At 42.2% G+C, this 19,624-nt stretch overlaps 1 protein-coding gene across 3 annotated transcripts in view; it reads left to right on the top strand.

Annotated features, from left to right (window-relative positions):
* CPLX2 (complexin 2) overlaps positions 1–19,624 on the top strand; it is a 306,505-nt gene that overhangs the window by 229,628 nt on the left and 57,253 nt on the right. For all 3 annotated transcript variants that reach the window (XM_069763989.1, XM_069763990.1, XM_069763988.1), the window contains one exon: positions 13,825–13,923. In XM_069763989.1, the coding sequence (XP_069620090.1) occupies positions 13,893–13,923 (31 nt within the window). In that variant the 5' untranslated portion in view covers positions 13,825–13,892. The remainder of the gene's footprint in view (positions 1–13,824; positions 13,924–19,624) is intronic.

Here is a 19,624-nt window from a genome sequence, read left to right as displayed (position 1 = left end):
GGGAGCCAGCCGAAACCTCTGCCTACAATGGGCTCGCTCTAACCTCAGCTCGTTAAAACGGAGGTCAATACGAGTGGATATAGCTATTAGCTTCTCCAGTGTGGCGGGAATCTCCCTAGTGGCCAAAGCGTCCTTCAGATGGTCAGCCAGCTCCCTCCAAAATATAGGGATAAGGGCTTTACCCGAACACTCCAGCTCAGATGCTAAGGTGCAGAAGTGGACGGCAAAGTGACTGACCAAGGACGAGCCCTGAGTCAATGCCAACAGTTGGAGCGCCATATCATGGGTGACTCAAGGTCCTAAAAAGACCTGTTTCAGAGTGCTCAGGAACAGTGGAGCAATCTGCACCACACGGTCGCCATGCTCCCACAGCGGCATAGCCCATTCCAACGCCCTGTCCGACAGGAGAGACAAAATGAATCCCACCTTTGCTCGCTCAGTGGGGAAAGGTGCAGCCAGGAGCTCGAGGTGTATAGAGCACTGGCTTACGAATTTCCTACAAGATTTGCTATTACCAGAAAATTTATCTGGCAGCTGGAGGCGAAATAGAGTCGGAACAGGGGTGGCAGTGGACAACGTTGCTGCAGCCATGCTAGCAGCCTGAACAGCTACTGCGGTAACATCCACAGCTGAGGTTGTGCACTCGAGAGCCGCCAACCTACCCTCCACCTGCTGGTTGTACCACAAGGATTGCTGTTTGTCCATCATTACTAGCCAGACCCTGGCGCTAGTGTAATGTTAGGGCTAGCGGAACGCACCAAATAATTAGAGAGAAGGTATGAGGTGCCTTCGCAGCCTGGGGTCCACCGTGCAGAGATGGAACCTGCTGTTGAGTAATCATGGTCTGCATGGCGGTACAATGTGGATACACACATGGGTTAACTTCACCCTGTATGAAGGAAGCGAACCCTGTTGCGTCATAGGGCCGCAGTACCACACAAAGAGCACAAGCAAGGAATCACAGAACTCTATCCCAGGACACAGGATTAGAGTTCGTGTAGACCTCTTGCGCTCGACACCACAATAGGGGTATCAGAGTAACAGAAAAGGTAACTTATATGCACAAGAGTGCATGCTGTGGCACTCTGGCGGACGCCACTAACCACCCAGACTTTGGAATGGAAAGCGCTCTAATAGCGCACGGCGCCGCACTGGCGGTCACAGCAATTAGATGCTGTTTTGTGTGTTTTTGTGCTGATAGCAGACAGCCACCTTCTCCGAGCAGTTATACACAAGGGAGGGGATGATTAAAGAACGACTTGCACTCATGAACACACACACATTTTCAAATGTACACTAGAGCATGGCCGAGTGACCATGCAAACCTTTTATAGCGGCAGTGCTACAAGACCTTCCAGATGGACCAATAGGAGCCGCAACAGGACCTGAGCATGTGACCCCTGACCTCCAATGGGAGGTGGTCCTGTGGGCATGCTCAGTATGAGAAAAGCAGGACTTAGTCCCAGAAAGACCTGCTAGCTGCTGATCTCTGCTGGCTACAAAGACACAGCCTGGAAGGGTAGCAGTAACCAGTTGTCCAGTATCAGCCTAAGCTAGACGCCGGGACTGCCATCTCTGCTGAGCAGGCTCCACTGTGGCTGGAGAAAAATGGGAGACCGCAGCGGAGATAGTTTGAGCTTCCCCCTGTGCAGAGGCGGGAACTCGACACCTAACCCATACTGTAGGGAATTTAGATTGTGATCCCCAACTGGGACAGTGATGATAATGTATGCAAAACTGTAAAGTGCTGTGGAATATGTTAGTGCTATATGAAAATATAGATTATTAATTTATATAGAGTGTTGCCTCTTTCTCGTGTGAGGAAAATGGGCTTGGGTAATATGCTTAGTGTGCAAATCTAATAAGGCACACCTTGGCCAAAACTCATCTTTTATGCTGGCTGTGATGGTCCTAACTGATTGGCTTCTCTACAACCATGTGATGTAATAACTGGGCATTAAAGGGAACCTGTCACCTGAATTTAGCGGGACCGGTTTTCGGTCATATGGGCGGAGTTTTCAGGTGTTTGATTCACCCTTTCCTTTCCTGCTGGCTGCATGCTGGCCAGCAGGTAAGGAAAGGGTGAATCAAACACCTGAAAACTCCGCCCATATGACCGAAAACCGGTCCCGCCAAATTCAGGTGACAGGTTCCCTTTAAGGCTACGTGCACACATTGCGGATTAGGCTTTGGAATTTGGGGTGCGGATTCTGCCTCTCCTGGCAGAAAACGCACCTGCGAATTTGTCGTGTTTTTTGGGCATTTCCGCAGCGTTTTAACCCCTGTGGTTTTCTATACTGGAATGGGTAGAAAAAATGCTGCAGATTCACAAAAATGAAGTGACATGCTACCTCTTTTAAACTGCAGCGTTTCCGCAGCTGATTTTCCGCAAAGTGGGCACAGCATTTTTTTTTCTCATTGATTTACATTGTACTGTAAATCAGTTGTGGATCTGCAGTGTTTCTGCACCTCAAAAAACTCTGCGGATTCGCAGAGAATCCGCAACGTGTGCACATACCCTAAAGGGGTGGCTCGCAGCCACAGTAGCTCTTATAACTTTTATACTGATTGCTACTTCTCACTATAGACTGACTCGTCTTGGTCTGCAGATATCACTTTCCAGTAATCATCTCATTGGCATTATTACCAAGATTACAATGAAAGGTAATACTTATATATAGATAAGAAATGATCAACTTTTGTTATTAGGCTATTATTATTATTAGGCTATAGTCACAGCTCACCTTCTCCATCTCACTGCGCAATGACTCCTGCACAGGTCACCGAGTGTACCTAGAAAATGGTCCCATATGATCCATTTAGAGCTAAAATAAAAACAAACTAGAAAAAAAGGATATTTTAGTATATGGTAAAAAAAAAAACTTAGGATGTAACATTTTATTTAAGCAGTTGTCACTATTGACACAAGGATCAGACTTTAACATTCAACTACAGGTTGTATGATGGAAAAAAAGGAACCTCCAGTGCCCTTGATAGTCATCTTTATAGTTTTTGCATAATAAAAGTAGTAATAATAATAATAATAAAAATAATTATACTTACACATGTAGTCAAAATTGTTGCTACCCCTCATTTAATGACAGAAAAACCCACTATGGTCACAGAAATAACTTGAATCTGACAAAAGTAATAAATTAAAGAACTGTGAAAATGAACAAATGAAAGTCAGACATTACTTTTCAATCATGCTTCCACATAATTATTTAGAAAATAAACCTCATGAAATAGGCCTGGACAGAAATAATACCCTTAACTTAATATTTTGTTACACGACCTTTTGAGGCAATCACTGCAAGGTGAAGGTTTCCTTTTCCAGATGACATGTTTCAGCTCTTTCCAAAGATGCTCAATTGGATTTAGGTCAGGGCTCATAGAAGGCCACTTCAGAATAGTCCAATGTTTTCCTCTAAGCCATTCTTGGGTGTTTTTAGCTGTGTGTTTTGGGTCAATATCCTGTTGCAAGACCCATGACCTGCGACTGAGACCAAGCTTTCAGACACTGGGCAGCACATTTCTCTCTAGAATCCCTTGATAGTCTTGAGATTTCATTGTTCCCTGCACAGATTGTAGACACCCTGTGCCATGTGCAGCAAAGCAGCCCCAGAACATAACAGAGCCTCCTCCATGTTTCACAGTAAGAACAGTGTTCTTTTCTTGATATGCTCCATTTTTCCATCTGTAAACATAGAGCTGATGTGCCTTGCCGAAAAGTTCCATTTTTGCCTCATCTGTCCAAAGGACATTCTCCCAGAAGCTTTGTGGCTTGTCAACATGTAGTTTGGCAAATTCCAGTCTGGCTTTTTTATGATTTTGTTTTTCAATAATGGAGTCCTCCTTAGTTGTCTACCATGAAGTCCACTTTGACTCATACAATGACGGATCTAACACTGATGATCCTTGAGCTTGAAGTTCACCTTTAATCTGTTTAGACGTTTTTTTGTTACCATTCGTATTATCAGTCTCTTTGATTTGTCATCAATTTTCCTCCTGCGGCCACGTCCAGGGAGGATAGCTACAGTCCTATGGATCTTAAATTTCTGAATAATTTGAGCAACTGTAGTCACAGGGACATCAAGCTGCTTGGAGATGGTCTTATAATTTTTACCTTTTACATGTTTGTCTATAATTTTCTTTCTAATCTCCTGAGACAACCCTTTCCTTGCTTCCTCTGGTCCATGTTGAGTATGACACACACCATGTCACTAAACAGCACAGGGGTACCATCATTTCTGTCCAGGCCTAGTTCATGAATTTTATTTTTTATAACTTCTATGGAAGCATAGTTAAAAACAATGTCTGACTTTCATTTGTTCATTTTCATAGATATTTTATTTATTGTTACTTTTGTCAGATTCAAGTTATTTCTGTGATCATTGTGGGTCTTCTGTCAATAAACGAGGGGTACCAAAATTTTTGACCACGTGTGTATATAGCACCTATATATTAAAAAAAACATACTGATTGGGGTTCTAGATTGTGAGCCCCATAGGGGACAACGATGATAATGTGTGCAAACTGTAAAGCGCAGCTGAATATGTTAGCGCTATATAAAAATAAAGATTATTATTATTCTTCTGTAGAAATTTGCAATTGAGGGGGTCATGTACAGAAAATAAAGACACTACAGAGTAACACATAATTAGACAGTTACAGGAGGAGTGAGGGCCCTGCTCACAAGCTTACAATCTATAAGGAAATAGGGGGACACAATAGGTACACAGTGCTAGTTATGTACAGTTCGGCCATCATTATAATAAATAGGGCATTTCAAATAGGATTCATCATCCGGCCATCAGCCAGGATCTGTCTAGGTACAGTTACCTAGAGCTATTGGATGCATGGAGGATGCGGAGACAGATAATTAGTAGGGACTAGTAACTTTAGAAAGAGGGAATAGGGAACTGTTAGATTAGTAAAGCGAGGTGATAAGCGTGCCTAAAAAGAAGTATTTTTAAAGCATGCTTAATAATGTGGGGGCCAGGTATTAATCGGATCATCTGGGGGGAAAGGAGAGCACTGGTACGGCGATAGACAGAAATGAGGGAGGAGATGTATGATGGTGCAGAACTGTTTAGAGCTTTGTGGGTGAGAGAGAGATAAGTTTATATTTTTCTCTTTAATGGATGCGTAACCACTGCAGTGACTGGCACAAAGTGGAGGTGTCAGTGAAGCCACCAGACAGAAATATGATCCTAACATTCAGAATGGATTGAAGAGGAGAAAGTTTAGTAAGAGATAGACAAATCAGTTGAGAGATGCAGTAGTCCAGAAGATGATGAATAAAGAGAAGAGGACGGGGCCTAGGAATGGGCCTTGAGAGCCCCAATAGTTAGGGGAAGACTAGAGGAATGAAAGCCAGCAAAAGATTCAGTGGAGGAGCAGTCAGTAAGATAGGAGGAGAACCAGGAGAGAACGGTGTCCTTGAGCCCGATAGAGCGGAGCATAGTGAGGAGGAGCTGGTGATCCACAATGTCAAATTCTGCAGAGAGATCTAGGCGCAGGCGTACTTTGTCTGCCATTTTGAGCAGGAGCCGCGGCAGGAAAAAAAGAAGACGTCATCGTATGAAGATGGGAGGTGCTGGACCCGGACCTCGATGCCCGTCGGACCGGACCGCACCGGGACCACCCCTGGGTGAGTATAATATAACTTGTTTTTCTTCTCTTTCAGGTTACATCGGGGGCTTATCTAAAGCATTACAGAATGCTGTAGATAACCCCTGGTGCCGGTGGCCTTAGCTTATAGGCCTAAAATGGGGTGACAGATTCTCTTTAATACATCATTAGTGACTTTAGAAAGATCAGTTTCTGTAGAGTGTATAGAAAGGAAGCTGGATTGTAAAGGGTCAAGAAGAGAGTTATCTGAGAGATAGCGGATTAGACAAGAGTGGACCAGGCGTTCCAGGAGTTTAGAGATGAAAGGAAGTTTAAAAAACGATCTGTAGTTAGCAGTGCAGTTCTGCTCGAAGGATGGTTTTAGTAAAGAAGTTATGACAGCATTTTTGAATGAAGAGGAAAAGATACCGAAAGAAAGAGAGATGTTAAATATTTTAGTTAGGTGGGCAATGTCAGCTTGGGAGAGGGATTGAATGAGATGTGAAGGAATGGGGTCATAGCTACAAGTTGTAGAGCAACAAGAAGTGAGGAGCCTGATATCTTCTTGCTCTGTGACAGGTTGAAATGTGGAAAGTGGACTTCAGGTGTGGGAGGAAAGGGGATCTAATCTCTGAGGGGATTCAGCAAACATGTCCTAACGGATATGGTTGATTTTTTTTCTTGGAAATAACTGGCCAGATTGTCTGCACTGATGTTGGTGATGGCAGCCTGTCATTTAGGGCTCAGAAGGTAGTGGACATTTTTAAAGAGTCGTCTTGGATTGTTGGCTGATTGATGTGATGAGGGTGGTGAAGTTTAATTTTTAGGCCAGATGGAAAGCAGTGTTAGAATTTTTGAGCATGAACTTAATGTTGATGAAGTCTTCTGTTGAAAGTGATTTTCTCCACTAACGCTTGGACCACCTTTGAAAGGGTTGTCATCATCATCTACATAAAGCAGGTGCTGTTCATCCAGAGGACTTTCCAATGTCACAGAATAGTAAGTGCAAATCCTGGTCGCAAACTGATCCTGGAACTGGTTGGTTATGATTAGAGGGTGATACATATCCACTAGTCACAGTGAGAAGGGTTTGAAGAGTCTAACAGTATGGACCTCAAAAGAAGCGGTCACCACACACATCAAATCGCCGCATGCAGACGCATCCACATACAACGCATGTCCCTGTGTACCCAATGTTAAAGATAGGTACACAGGGAAACGCGGGACGCATACAGAATTAGGCGGAGCGTAAGCAGAGCTTCAGGGAGGAAGAAAGGAGGAAATAGGCAGCCATCTGCAGCCCTCCTGACTGCAAATGTGAAACTAGCCTAAGAGAGCAGAGACACTGACCGACGATGAGGTAGTCACCTGCGGCGATGTTTCTGGGGACATCCTCCTTTCTCAAGCCTCAGAGGCTGGATAATTTGCTCACAGTGGTGAATTCACTGCAAAGTTATTTCTATTACTTGTGTATATATACTGGATAAAATATTTTTGGATAAATTATTAAGAAAAACAACTTGTGCAGTTTTCTGTTTTGTTAGGGGAGACGTTGCCATGGTTTTGGAGTGTTTGAGAAATGTCAGTTGGGCCTGAAAACAGCTGATGTAATGTATTAATTAACTATTAATCTAGTGACATGGTAAAGAAGAAAACTCCTTATTCTAATGAAATATCTCTAAGTTAATAATCATCATGACATCCATAGTCATTAGTTTATAATGGAGTCAAAATTTCATTTTTTTTTTCAAATTTACATTTGTTCATCATGTAAGCAACATGTTTTATTAAAAAGAATTGGAGAATTGTTTAATAAAATGTGAGAGTAAAAATATAATTGTACGAGTGTCGGCATGTGACTGGTTGTCGAAGGTAGATGATTAAGGTAATTGGAAGCCTTATTCCATTCTAATATATCTTTGGGGAATTAAATGATTGAGACAATGTCCAGGCAGGTCAGAAGGACATAGTAGGTGGAGTAGGAAGCAGTATACTAAAAAGCCAGCAATCAACCTCTGATCAGAATCAGGGTTCAAATTGAAACAACTGACATATTATTATTATTATTATTATTTATTATTATAGCTTGACAGCTGGCTCAGAGAACTGCCAACTCCCAGTCCAGGGAGGGAGGGTGGCAGAACGCAGTCTGCGGGGAGACACTTTGGACCACCGCATTAGGTGGCCTAACTGCGCCCACCTGCCAGCTGAGTCCGGGGTATACACCCCTGGCTGTTCCCCTCCCTAGATACACCTCTGACACATCAAACAAACATTTATCAGGCCACAGAATGTGAGAGAAGATATAGAGGAGGCAGCACTGTGTGTATAAGTGACATTCGTCACTGGAGCATGGAGAACGTAAAGCTCAGTCCTAACACAGAGCCAGAGTCAGACATGTCTCATTTCTTGCTTTTGGAGTTTGTGCTAGTTTTACATGCACAAGAGTCTATCAAATAATTTAGTCTGTAAAGATTTGTTTTGTTGGAAAAAAACTACATTTCTAAAAAACTATGAAAGTGAGTCTGGAATTTCCTGACATAGGGCTGCATTCACATGAAAAGCCCAAGCATGCCAGCAATCACAATTGAGCAAATGGATCACATACAGTACAGACCAAACGTTTGAACACACCTTCTCATTTAAAGATTTTTCTGCATTTTCATGACTATGAAAATTTTAAATTCACACTGAAGGCATCAAAACTCTAAATTTACACTTGTGAAATTATATACTTAAAAAAGTGTGAAACAACTGAAAATATGTCTTATATTCTAGGTTCTTCAAAGTAGCCACCTTTTTCTTTGATGCCTGCTTTGCACACTCTTGGCATTCTCTGAGCTTCAAGAGGTAGTCACCGAAAATGGTTTTAATTTCACAGGTGTGCCCTGTCAGGTTTAATAAGAGGGATTTCTGGCCTTTTAAATGGGGTTGGGACCATCAGCTGTGTTGAGCAGGTGTCTGGTGGATACACAGCTGATAGTCCTACTGAATAGACTGTTAGAATTTGTATTATGGCAAGAAAAAAGCAGCTAAGTAAAGAAAAACAAGTGGCCATCATTACTTTAAGAAATGAAGGTCAGTCAGTCCGAAAAATTGGGAAAACTTTGAAAGTGTCCCAAAGTGCAGTGGCAAAAACCATCAAGCTCTACATAGAAACTGGCTCACATGAGGACCGCCCCAGGAAAGGAAGACCAAGAGTCACCTCTGCTTCTGAGGAGTGAGGATAGGTTTATCCTAGTCACCAGCCTCAGAAATCGCAGGTTAACAGCAGCTCAGATTAGAGACCAGGTCAATGCCACACAGAGTTCTAGCAGCAGACACATCTCTACAACAACTGTTAAAAGGAGACTTTGTGCAGCAGGCCTTCATGGTAAAATAGCTGCTAGGAAACCACTGCTAAGGACAGGCAACAAGCAGAAGAGACTTGTTTGGGCTAAAGAACACAAGGAATGGACATTAGACCAGTGGAAATCTGTGCTTTGGTGTGATGAGTCCAAATTTGAGATCTTTGGTTCCAAACACCGTGTCTTTGTGCGACGCAGAAAAGGTGAATGGATGGACTCTACATGCCTGGCTCCCATCGTGAAGCATGGAGGAGGAGGTGTGATGGTGTGGGGGTGCTGTGCTGGTGACACTGTTGGGGATTTATTCAAAATTGAAGGCATACTGAACCAGCATGGCTACCACAGCATCTTGCAGTGGGATGCTATTCCTTCCGGTTTGCGCTTAGCTGGATCATTATTTTTCAACAGGACAATGACCCCAAACACACCTCCAGGCTGTGTAAGGGCTATTTGACCAAGAAGGAGAGCGATGGGGTGCTACGCCAGATGACCTGGCTTCCACAGTCGCCAGACCTGAACCCAAACGAGATGGTTTGGGGTGAGCTGGACCGCAGAGTGAAGGCAAAAGGTCCAACAAGTGCTAAGCAACTCTGGGAACGCCTTCAAGATTGTTGGAAGACCATTTCCGGTGACTACCTCTTGAAGCTCATCAAGAGAATGCCAAGAGTGTGCAAAGCAGTCATCCTAGCAAAAGGTTGCTACTTTGAAGAACCTAGAATATAAGACACTAGATGGTGGCCCGATTCTAATGCATCGGGTATTCTAGAATATGCATGTCCACGTAGTATATTGCACAGCCACGTAGTATATTGCCCAACCACGTAGTATATTCCCCAGCCACGTAGTATATTGCCCAGTCACGTACTATATTGCCCAGCTACGTAGTATATTGCCCAGCTACGTAGTATATTGCCCAGCCACATAGTATATTGCCCAGTCACGTAGTATATTGCCCAGTGACGTAGTATATTGCCCAGTGACGTAGTATATTTCCCAGTCACGTAGTATATTTCCCAGCCACATAGTATATTGCACAGCAACATAGTATACAGCACAGAGCCACGTAGTATACAGCACAGACACATAGTATACTGCCCAGTCACGTAGTATATTGGCCAGTCACTTAGTATATTGCCCAGCCATGTAGTATATTACCCAGCCACGTATGTAACAGGTTAAAAAAGACTCAAAATAAAAAAATAAACATATACTCACCTTCCGAAGGCCCCTTGTAGTCCTGGCGCCTGTGTGGGGTGCACGCGGCAGCTTCCGGTCCCAGGGTTGGTATGAGCGCAGGACCTGTGATGCTGTCACGGTCACATGACCGTGACGTCATGGCAGGTCCTTCTCACATAGCATCATTGGCACCGGAACCTGCCGCTTGCACTGTCGAGGACAGGGCGCGAAGTCGGAGGGTGAGAATAACATTTTTTTTAAATTATTATTATTTGTAACATTAGATCTTTTTACTATTGATGCTGCATACGCAGCATCAATAGTAAAAAGTTGGTCACACAGTGTTAATAGCTGCATTAATGGAGTGCGTTACACCGCGGTCCATTAACGCTGGCATTAACCCTGTGTGAGGGCTGACTGGAGAGGAGTATGGAGCGGGCACTGACTGCGGGGAGGAAGGAGTGGCCATTTTGCCGGCGGACTGTGCCCGTTGCGGATTGGTCGTGGGCATTTTGCCACGACCAATCAGCGACTTGGATTTCCATGACAGACAGAGGCCGCGACCAATGAATATCTGTGACAGACAGACAGACAGAAGGACAGACAGAAAGACGGAAGTGACCCTTAGACAATTATATAGTAGATATTTTCAGTTGTTTCACACTTCTTTTTTAAGTATATAATTCCGCATGTGTTAATTCATGGTTTTGATGCCTTCACTGTGAATTTACAATTTTCATAGTCATGAAAATACAGAAAAATCTTTAAATGAGGTGTGTACAAACTTTTGGTCTGTACTGTATATCTGTTGCCAGTTTATGGTTAATATCTGTAACTGAAATGTACACACAGTGCAGATTATTTCATGCGGTAAATTATAAAAAAGATAAAAGGCTTGGATGTGATACCATTTATAGGTTAAGCGCCACCTGCATAAAAGAGCAACAAGATTCGAATAATTCCTATCACATTCAATAATTGAGATAATTGGGACTTGGTTTGGAATGCAGAACACTGTTAGGCCGGGATCACACATGCGAGAAACACGTCCGTGTCTCGCATGTGAAATCCAAGCTCTGGCGCCTGCACTCCAGAGCGGAGCGTGCGGCTCCATGTGTTGCTATGCGGCCGCACGCTCCGCTCCACAGTGCTGGCACCAGAGCTTGGATTTCACATGCGAGACACGGACGTGTTTCTCGCATGTGTGATCCCGGCCTTAGGGTACTCCTGAAACGATTAAAATCACTACAGCTATCTCGACTTTACAGATGCGTATCATATAATTTACCAGGTTCTCCAAGGTTATTACATCAGACTCATCATGTCAAATGTACTTTTTGTAACCCTGGCACACTGTCTGTGATCTCAATGATAGTTTATTATTAATCTCATTAACTAGAAAAAGATGAATAGATAGATAGATAGATAGATAGATAGATAGATAGATAGATAGATAGATAGATAGATAGATAGATAGATAGATAGAAATATCCAGTGGCATAGCTTAAAGTTTGTGTTGCAAAATTTCCAACAGGGCCCCCAACTATCATAGGGCACGTAATAGTAATAGTCTTTTCATATGGGTCAAATTATTTTTTTGTGCCCCATAGGCTCTAATGCCCAGGTGCAATGGAAACCCCTACATCTATTATAATTACGCCCCTTGAAATAGATAATGGCCCATGCTTATTAAAGAAGCACTCCCATCAAAGTTTGTATCCGCTTAATATATTGCAATCATATTATATAGCACTGTGAACTTACATTTGCTCATTTTGCCTTTCTACTCAGTTAATCCTTCTCTTTTCTATGCTCCCCTCTTCACCTCCTGACCCAACTGCTCCATCTTTCCCCCTGCCATAAACTTTTACAGTAATTTATGACTCATACGGGGAAATCCTCCTGTTTCTACACAGAGCGGACTCAGTCAGCTTTTAAACATGTGATGTAATAGACCTAATGAAAAACAGAATAATTAGTTGAGTAGAAAGGCAAAATAAGCAATTGTCAGTATACAGTGCTATATAATATGATAATTGCGAATTAAGAGGATAAAAATGTTGATGGTAGCACTTCTGTAAGACTGATGTTTCATGTGTCAATCTTAGGAAAAGATTGTTTCAGTGGTTTGTGCCTCCCATCGTATGATGTATGAGCCGCCATCTATGGCTGTATTAGCGCACGTTCTTCTTCAAAGGCCAGGATTGGAAATAACTATCTTTTCAATCATTTAACCACTTAGCTGCCACTTACAGTGATAGCAGCTTCTAAGTGGATAAACAGAGATGCTCTGCCGCCAATGGGTTATCATCGCAATTTCTGGTCTACTAATGACCTGCAGATCCGTTATTTTGGTACACCTATTAGGAACTGCAAAAGCTTGGGCTACAAGGCAACCTATCATTCAATTTATGCTTCTCAAACTACAAGTAGCTTAAATCAGAGCCTGCCTGCACGACTGCAGCCAGGTATGTTTTTCTGAAACACACAAAAGAATACATAGTTTTGAAGAACATGGTGTGGCCTTCAGCCAGCTTCTCACCACACTGCTCTAAGTGGAGTGACAGGTCTTTCCCAATGTACTCACATAGCAGAGACCTGTTGATCAAATATAATGCGATGTCTTACTACAGTCTCCAGCCGGCTCTTCAAACAATGCTTTCTCTGAAATGCTAGAACATTTGAGAGAAAAATATACCTAGCTCCAATCGTGATGTCAGACTCATCGTTTGGGCAGCATGAATGGATTGCCGGCTTCCAGTTCCAGTGGGGTCACACTTGCGAGTGTGATGCAAGAAACTCGCGCGAGTCTCTGGCATCAATACCTGGCACTGCCACCGACACACGGACCGGAGTATGCGGCTGTATGTATTTCTATGCACCTGAACGCTCCAGTCCCGAGAACAGGTGCCAGTGACGATTATTGAGGCGAGAGACTCGTGCGAGTTTCCCGCATCACACTCACATGTGTGATTCCGGCCTAAAAGTCATAATACACTGAAGTAACAGTACTCTACAGTGAGAATAAAAAGTAAAAAAAGGTAATAAAAGAGTACTCATAATTGGTAGTACATGGTATGTTTTTAGATAATGATGTAAGAAAATTAAAAATGCCAGAATTGCTGTTTTTTGTTCATCAGGTCACATATATCCCTCTTCTTTATATGCTCCAGGTTCTGTGTTGCTGCTTCTCTAATTCTTATAATAGTTCCTTGCAAAAATAATCCAAGTGTCTATTTTTGCTAGAAAAAGTGTCAAGTGCTCAATTACATGTAATTAAGAAGTTTCTGCTGCCATGTGTTACAAACATAGAATACTAATCTAAAAATATAGGAACCCCCAATGGAAATTGTTAGAAAATGTCAACAGAAGTGTAAGCGGAGCTTCTTGTGATTCTGATTTTACATTCCCTTAATGAGACCAGTATATCCACTGTAATTATCTTATTTACATTTTACAATGTAGAAAAATATTGGGATATACGCTTCTCATGATTCAGGGAAAGAAGTTAATATTCACATAGCTTCTAGTAGAAATGGCGATTGAAGATGCAACACTTGACACTAGTAGCAATGGACATACAGGCTCTATATACTGTACTTTTGTAATACATTAACAGTAAAATGTCATGTGTTATTGTTTTGCTTGGAATATTAAACATTTAATGTTTTCCGTCTTTTTCTTATAGTGTCTCCTTCCCACTGTGCTGAATGAGAATTCCTCTTTGACCATCAGGGCAGAACTCATCAGAGGACCATGGATTTTGTTATGAAACAAGCTTTAGGAGGTAAGAGATCTTTTTTGTAATTTGTCAATCTACTTCTAATTAATTGTCACTTCTGGGATCATTTCTGTTACTTACAAGCTTATATATCTGTAATATATTTTCCCTTGGTCAAATGTCTGGGGGTTTAGGGCCTGAGATCCCACCAATTGCTCAAAGAACTGCTCTCAAGTGTACTACTTAATACGCAGAATATGTATGTGAGCTCTGGCAAAAGCATGTTCACACTGTGGTGTCTGGGCTTATACACTCAAGGGTTTCTGCCTGCTGACCAGCAGGCCTCAGAGAATTTCTTTGAGTTATCAGTGAGGGTCATAAGATCTCTACCCCCACCAACTGCAAGACATGTAATGAAAGGAAGAAATATTGTTAAAAAGGCTTCTCTTAATAGGGATTTTTACATCTTTAATGTTTGTGGCCGAGTGTGCTCATCTATCTTCAGCGTTCTCATGGAACTGGATGGAGAGAGCTACAGTCCCTTGCGAAAGTATTCAGCCCCCTGGAACTTTTCAAACTTTTCCCACATATCATGCTTCAAACATAAAGATACCAAATGTAAATATTTGGTGAAGAATCAACAAGAAGTGGAACACAATTGTGAAGTTGAACGAAATGTATTGGTTACTTTAATTTTTTGTGGAAATTCAAAAACTGAAAAGTGGGGCGTGCAATATTATTCGGCCCCTTTAACTTAATACTTTGTTGCGCCACCTTTTACTGCATTTACAGCTGCAAGTCCCTTGGGGTATGTCTCTATCAGTTTTGTACATCAAGAGACAGAAATTCTTGCCCATTCTTCCTTGGCAAACAGCTCGAGCTCAGTGAGGCTTGTTGGAGATAGGTTTTCTTCAAGAATGGTCCTGTATTTGGCTCCATCCATCTTCCCATCAATTTTAACCATCTTCCCTGTCCCTGCTGAAGAAAAGCAGGCCCAAACCATGATGCTGCCACCACCATGTTTGACAGTTTGGATGGTGTGTTCAGGGTGATGAGCTGTGTTGCCTTTACGCCAAACATATCATTTGGCATTGTTGCCAAAAAGTTCGATTTTGGTTTCATCTGACCAGAACACCTTCTTCCACATGTTTGGTGTGTCTCCCAGGTGGCTTGCTGCAAACTTTAAATTACACTTTTTATGGATATCTTTGAGAAATGGCTTTCTTCTTGCCACTCTTCCATAAAGGCCAGATTTATGCAGTGTACTACTGATTGTTGTCCTATGGACAGACTGTCCCACCTCAGCTGTAGATCTCTGCAGTTCATCCAGAGTGATCATGGGCCTCTTGGCTGCATCTCTGATCAGTCTTTCTCCTTGTTTGAGAAGAAAGTTTAGAGGGACGGCCGGGTCTTGGTAGATTTGCAGTGGTATGATACTCCTTCCATTTCAATATGATTGCTTGCACAGTGCTCATTGGGATGTTTAAAGTTTTGGAAATCATTTTGTATCCAAATCTGGCTTTAATCTTCTCCACAACAGTTTCTGGGACCTGCCTGTTGTGTTCCTTGGTCTCCATGATGCTCTCTGTGCTTCAAACAGAACCCTGAGACTATCACAGAGCAGGTGCATTTATACGGAGACTTGATTATACACAGGTGGCTTATATTTATCATCATTAGTCATTTAGGATAACAATGGATCATTCAGAGATCCACAATGAACTTCTGGAGTGAGTTTGCTGCACTGAAAGTAAAGGGGCCGAATAATATTGCACGCCCCGCTTTTCAGTTTTTGAATTTCCACAAAAATTTAAAATAACCAAAAAATTTTGTTCAGCTTCACAATTGTGTTCCACTTGTTGTTGATTCGTCACCAAAAATTTACATTTGGTATCTTTATGTTTGAAGCATGATATGTGGGAAAATGTTGAAAAGTTTCAGGGGACTGAATACTTTCGCAAGGCACTGCATATGTGCATGATCCCAACTCCATTCCTGATGGAACCAGACATAGTTTTGTTCTTCAGGTAGGTGCAGGTCCCAAAGGCTGTCTATTAGATATTGATGGCATACTTCATTTATTCTTGTGGTGTATCTTGGGATAAAATTTTACAGGGAATGTCTCATAAGACAATCCCTTGCCATGTGTTCTATTAAGAACTCTTTCAGACATCATTGATTTATTCTGGTATGAAAAAAAAACACCCAGAGTGGATCCATTAAATTGTATCCATGTCCATGTGTCCGTGAATTGTTCTTATTTACTGTATAGATACATGTAATCTAAACATATTGGATCACATATCAGCCATATAGAAGCGATTGTTCTATTTTCTACTGAGAAAAAGCAACATTAAAATATGCGTGCAATCCACTAGCATCCCGGCACAATCGTTACCAGATGTGCCATCCTGAACAATGACACTTCCTGCAGTCTGTGAAGCATATGAATTCGGGCCATTCAGCTGAAATACTGCATTCAAATGGATTGTATATGATTGGAAAAACATAGCTGCTTTCCTTCAGAAACAGTTTCATGTTCAGGTTGTATCTGATATTGAAGAATAGCTTCATTTAAATGAATGAGGCCAAGCTTCAATACTTTACATAATTTGTGTATAGGCATTGCACTATTTTTTTCTTAAACCTGTCATGTGAAAAAATGCTATTAACTTGCGTTCTGAAGCGGTGTGATGGCTGTACTGAATTCTGGATACAGGAGGAAATTAACTTTATTTTCCTTGGCAGCCTTCTGCTTTCAGTCAGAGGCATCCCCGGCGTGGCTTCAGTCACCACTCAGTACACAGTGAACATCAGCTGTAACAGTGCTCCTGCCACTGACTGACAGCCGGCTCAGTACTGATGCACTGTACAGTTAGCTGCTCATGGGCATGAACACCTGAGCCCAATTATATAATTTCCAACAAAAAGCAGTATCCATAGCAACCACCAAAACTAATGCTTTTTTAAGATTAGTTAAAAAATAAATTTTATTTTTACAGAAATAAAAACCACACAGGTTTATAAAAATACATAAAATATAGTACTAATGGGGAAAAGATAAATACAGGAAGAAAAGGAGTGGGTGTGGCTTTAAAGTGGCATAATGTATGTCAAGTACGTAAAGGGCTACAGCAATCAGATATATACAGTACATACTGTATACCGTATATCCAGCGTAAATAGGTATACACACATATCTTATGAGTATAATCCGTCAGCTCAACCTGCAGGCAAGAGGGATCAAACACCATATAATATAAAGTGTGTAATCTTAATAGTATAAATAAATAGTATATTGTGCATGCAAAAATAAATACGGTGCCAGGACACTAGGCAGACACAGCATGGATAATACATGAGCTCATAAAATGCTTACAATTATGTTAATTACCTTGTGGAAACCAGCAGCCAGGGACCCACCACACCTGACGCGCGTTTCGCTATAGAAAGCTTCGTCCAGGGGTGGTGGGTAGCTGGAGAAGAGGCTATTTATATTTGTCATTGGCCAATGACAGAGAGGCACAATACCTCTCTCAAATACAATAACACATTCTCACACTCCTATATATTAATTGCCATTGCAATAACGTATTAAACAAACTCACAATGACAATAACATATTATAAAGTCCATACATAAGCCGCAATATTGCGTTCCAACGAAAGGAAGAATGTCCCCTGGAATGCACTTGTAACTTGCGGGTAACGAAGCAGGGGAGGGTAAAAATGTAAAAACCTTATTTAGTTTTGCATGTACAATATATATTTATGCTATTAAGATTACACACTTTACATTATATGGTGCTTGGTCCCTATTGCCTGCAGGTTGAGCTGACAGATTATACTCAGATAACATATGTGTATACCTATTTAGGCTGGATATATACAGTAGAATGTAAGTCCGCAAGGGCAGGGTCCTCTCCCCTCTGTACCAGTATGTCATTGTAAATTTGTTTGCTGTAACCAATATCTATAACTCTGTACGTAACCCCGTTCTCATGTACAGCACCATGGAATTAGTGGTGTTATATAAATAAATAATAATAATATATCTGATTTTTTTTTCACATTGATTGCTGTAGCCCTTACGTACTTGACATACATTATGCCACTTTAAAGCCATACCCACCCCTTTTCTTCCTGCATTTGTCTTTTCCCCATTAATACTACATTTTATGTATTTTTATAAACCTGTGTGGTTTTTATATCTGTAAAAATAAAATGTATTTTTTAACCAATCTTTAAAAAGCATTAGTTCTTGGTGGCTCATGGACATGGTTACAATCGCCGCTCAGTAGGTACTGAGTGATGACTGCAGCGATGTCAGTCGTACCTCCGTGACTGAAAGCCCAAGGCTGCCAGGAGGAATAAAGTTAATTTCCTCCTGGCAGTGCAGCAACTGCATGGTTTCAGAATACTATTAACCTGCCAAATTTACCACATATCTGAAGGTTAATAGAGTTTGTTCATATGACAGGCTCCCTTTAAGCAGAATTTTGTTTTAACCATGTTCAATCCAAGCAAAAGACTTGGTTGTTCTGTGATTCAAAAAGATTCATTGGTGTAGTTTGAAGAATTACCAGTATGAAGGTTCTTCAGTAAGAAATAGTCATGTTTTTAGGGTAAGTTTGGTGAGACATATCCATTGAAATGCAGGGTAAAATGCTCTAAAACTTAATTTTTTGGTACAGTATCCATCAATTCCACCATATCTGAGCATAGCCTTACTTGGCACAACAGTTTCCTATTTGGAGCATATGAATTTATGTCAGAGTAAAGGATTATTACTAACATGTGTTAGGGGTCGAGTTCCCGCTTCTGCACAGGGGGAATCTCGAGCCACCTCCGCTGCGGTCTCCCATTCTTGTCCAGCCGCAGTGGAGTCTGCTCAGCAGAGACGTCGGTCCCAGCGTCTTGCTCATTCTCACTCTGTTCTGAGAGTTACTGCTGCTTCTCCAGTCTCTGCCATTAAAGTCAGTGCTGGTCAGCAGCGAGCGGACTTCTCTGGGACTAAGTCCTTGTCTGCACGTACTGAGCATGCCCAGGGTAAGATCTCCCGTTGGAGATCGAGGGTCATGTGCTCAGGCTCTGCAGCACATTCCATTGGTCCTCTTGGCAGGTCTTGGAAGGGCAAAGGTGCTGTGGCCACTTCCTGTGCTGCAGCTATATAAACTGCGCATGACCGCACGGCCATGCGCTAGTATTGTCTTACAATTGCTAATGTGTGTATGTTGTGAGTGCAAGTCATCCTTGGATACCCCTACCCTATTGAATGTCTGTTCGCGGAAGGTGTATGGTTGCTATCTAGCGCCCGACTTATCCTACAGCACTAATCACACATTACAGCATCCAGTTGCTGTGACCGCCAGCACGGCGCCGTGCACTTCCTCTGTGCTTTCCTTACCCAAACCTGGGTGGTTAGTGGCGTTCGTCAGTGCGGCACCGCATGCACTCTTGTGCCTTAATATTGTTGTTCAGTTTCCTTACACACCCAGTTGCGGTGTTGTGCCAGCAAGGGTCTAATCGGACTTCAATCCTAGTTGGGGTTGCGTTCGCTGACTACTTGCTCGCGCTTTATGTGTGGTACCGCGGTCCTGTGACTCAACAGGATTGCTTCTTTCACGCTGGGTGAGGTTAACCCACGCGTGTATACTTTAGTGTACCGCCATATAGTCTGCAAATTGCTAGCAGCAGGTTTTCACCTGCACGGTGGACCCCGGACTGCGAACGCATCTATATCATCTGTCTTGGTGCGTTCCGCCAGT

This window comes from Ranitomeya imitator, chromosome 4 (genome assembly GCF_032444005.1).
Source record: "Ranitomeya imitator isolate aRanImi1 chromosome 4, aRanImi1.pri, whole genome shotgun sequence".
Taxonomy (NCBI): Eukaryota; Metazoa; Chordata; class Amphibia; order Anura; family Dendrobatidae; genus Ranitomeya; species Ranitomeya imitator.
This window is presented reverse-complemented; position numbering and strand designations above follow the sequence as displayed.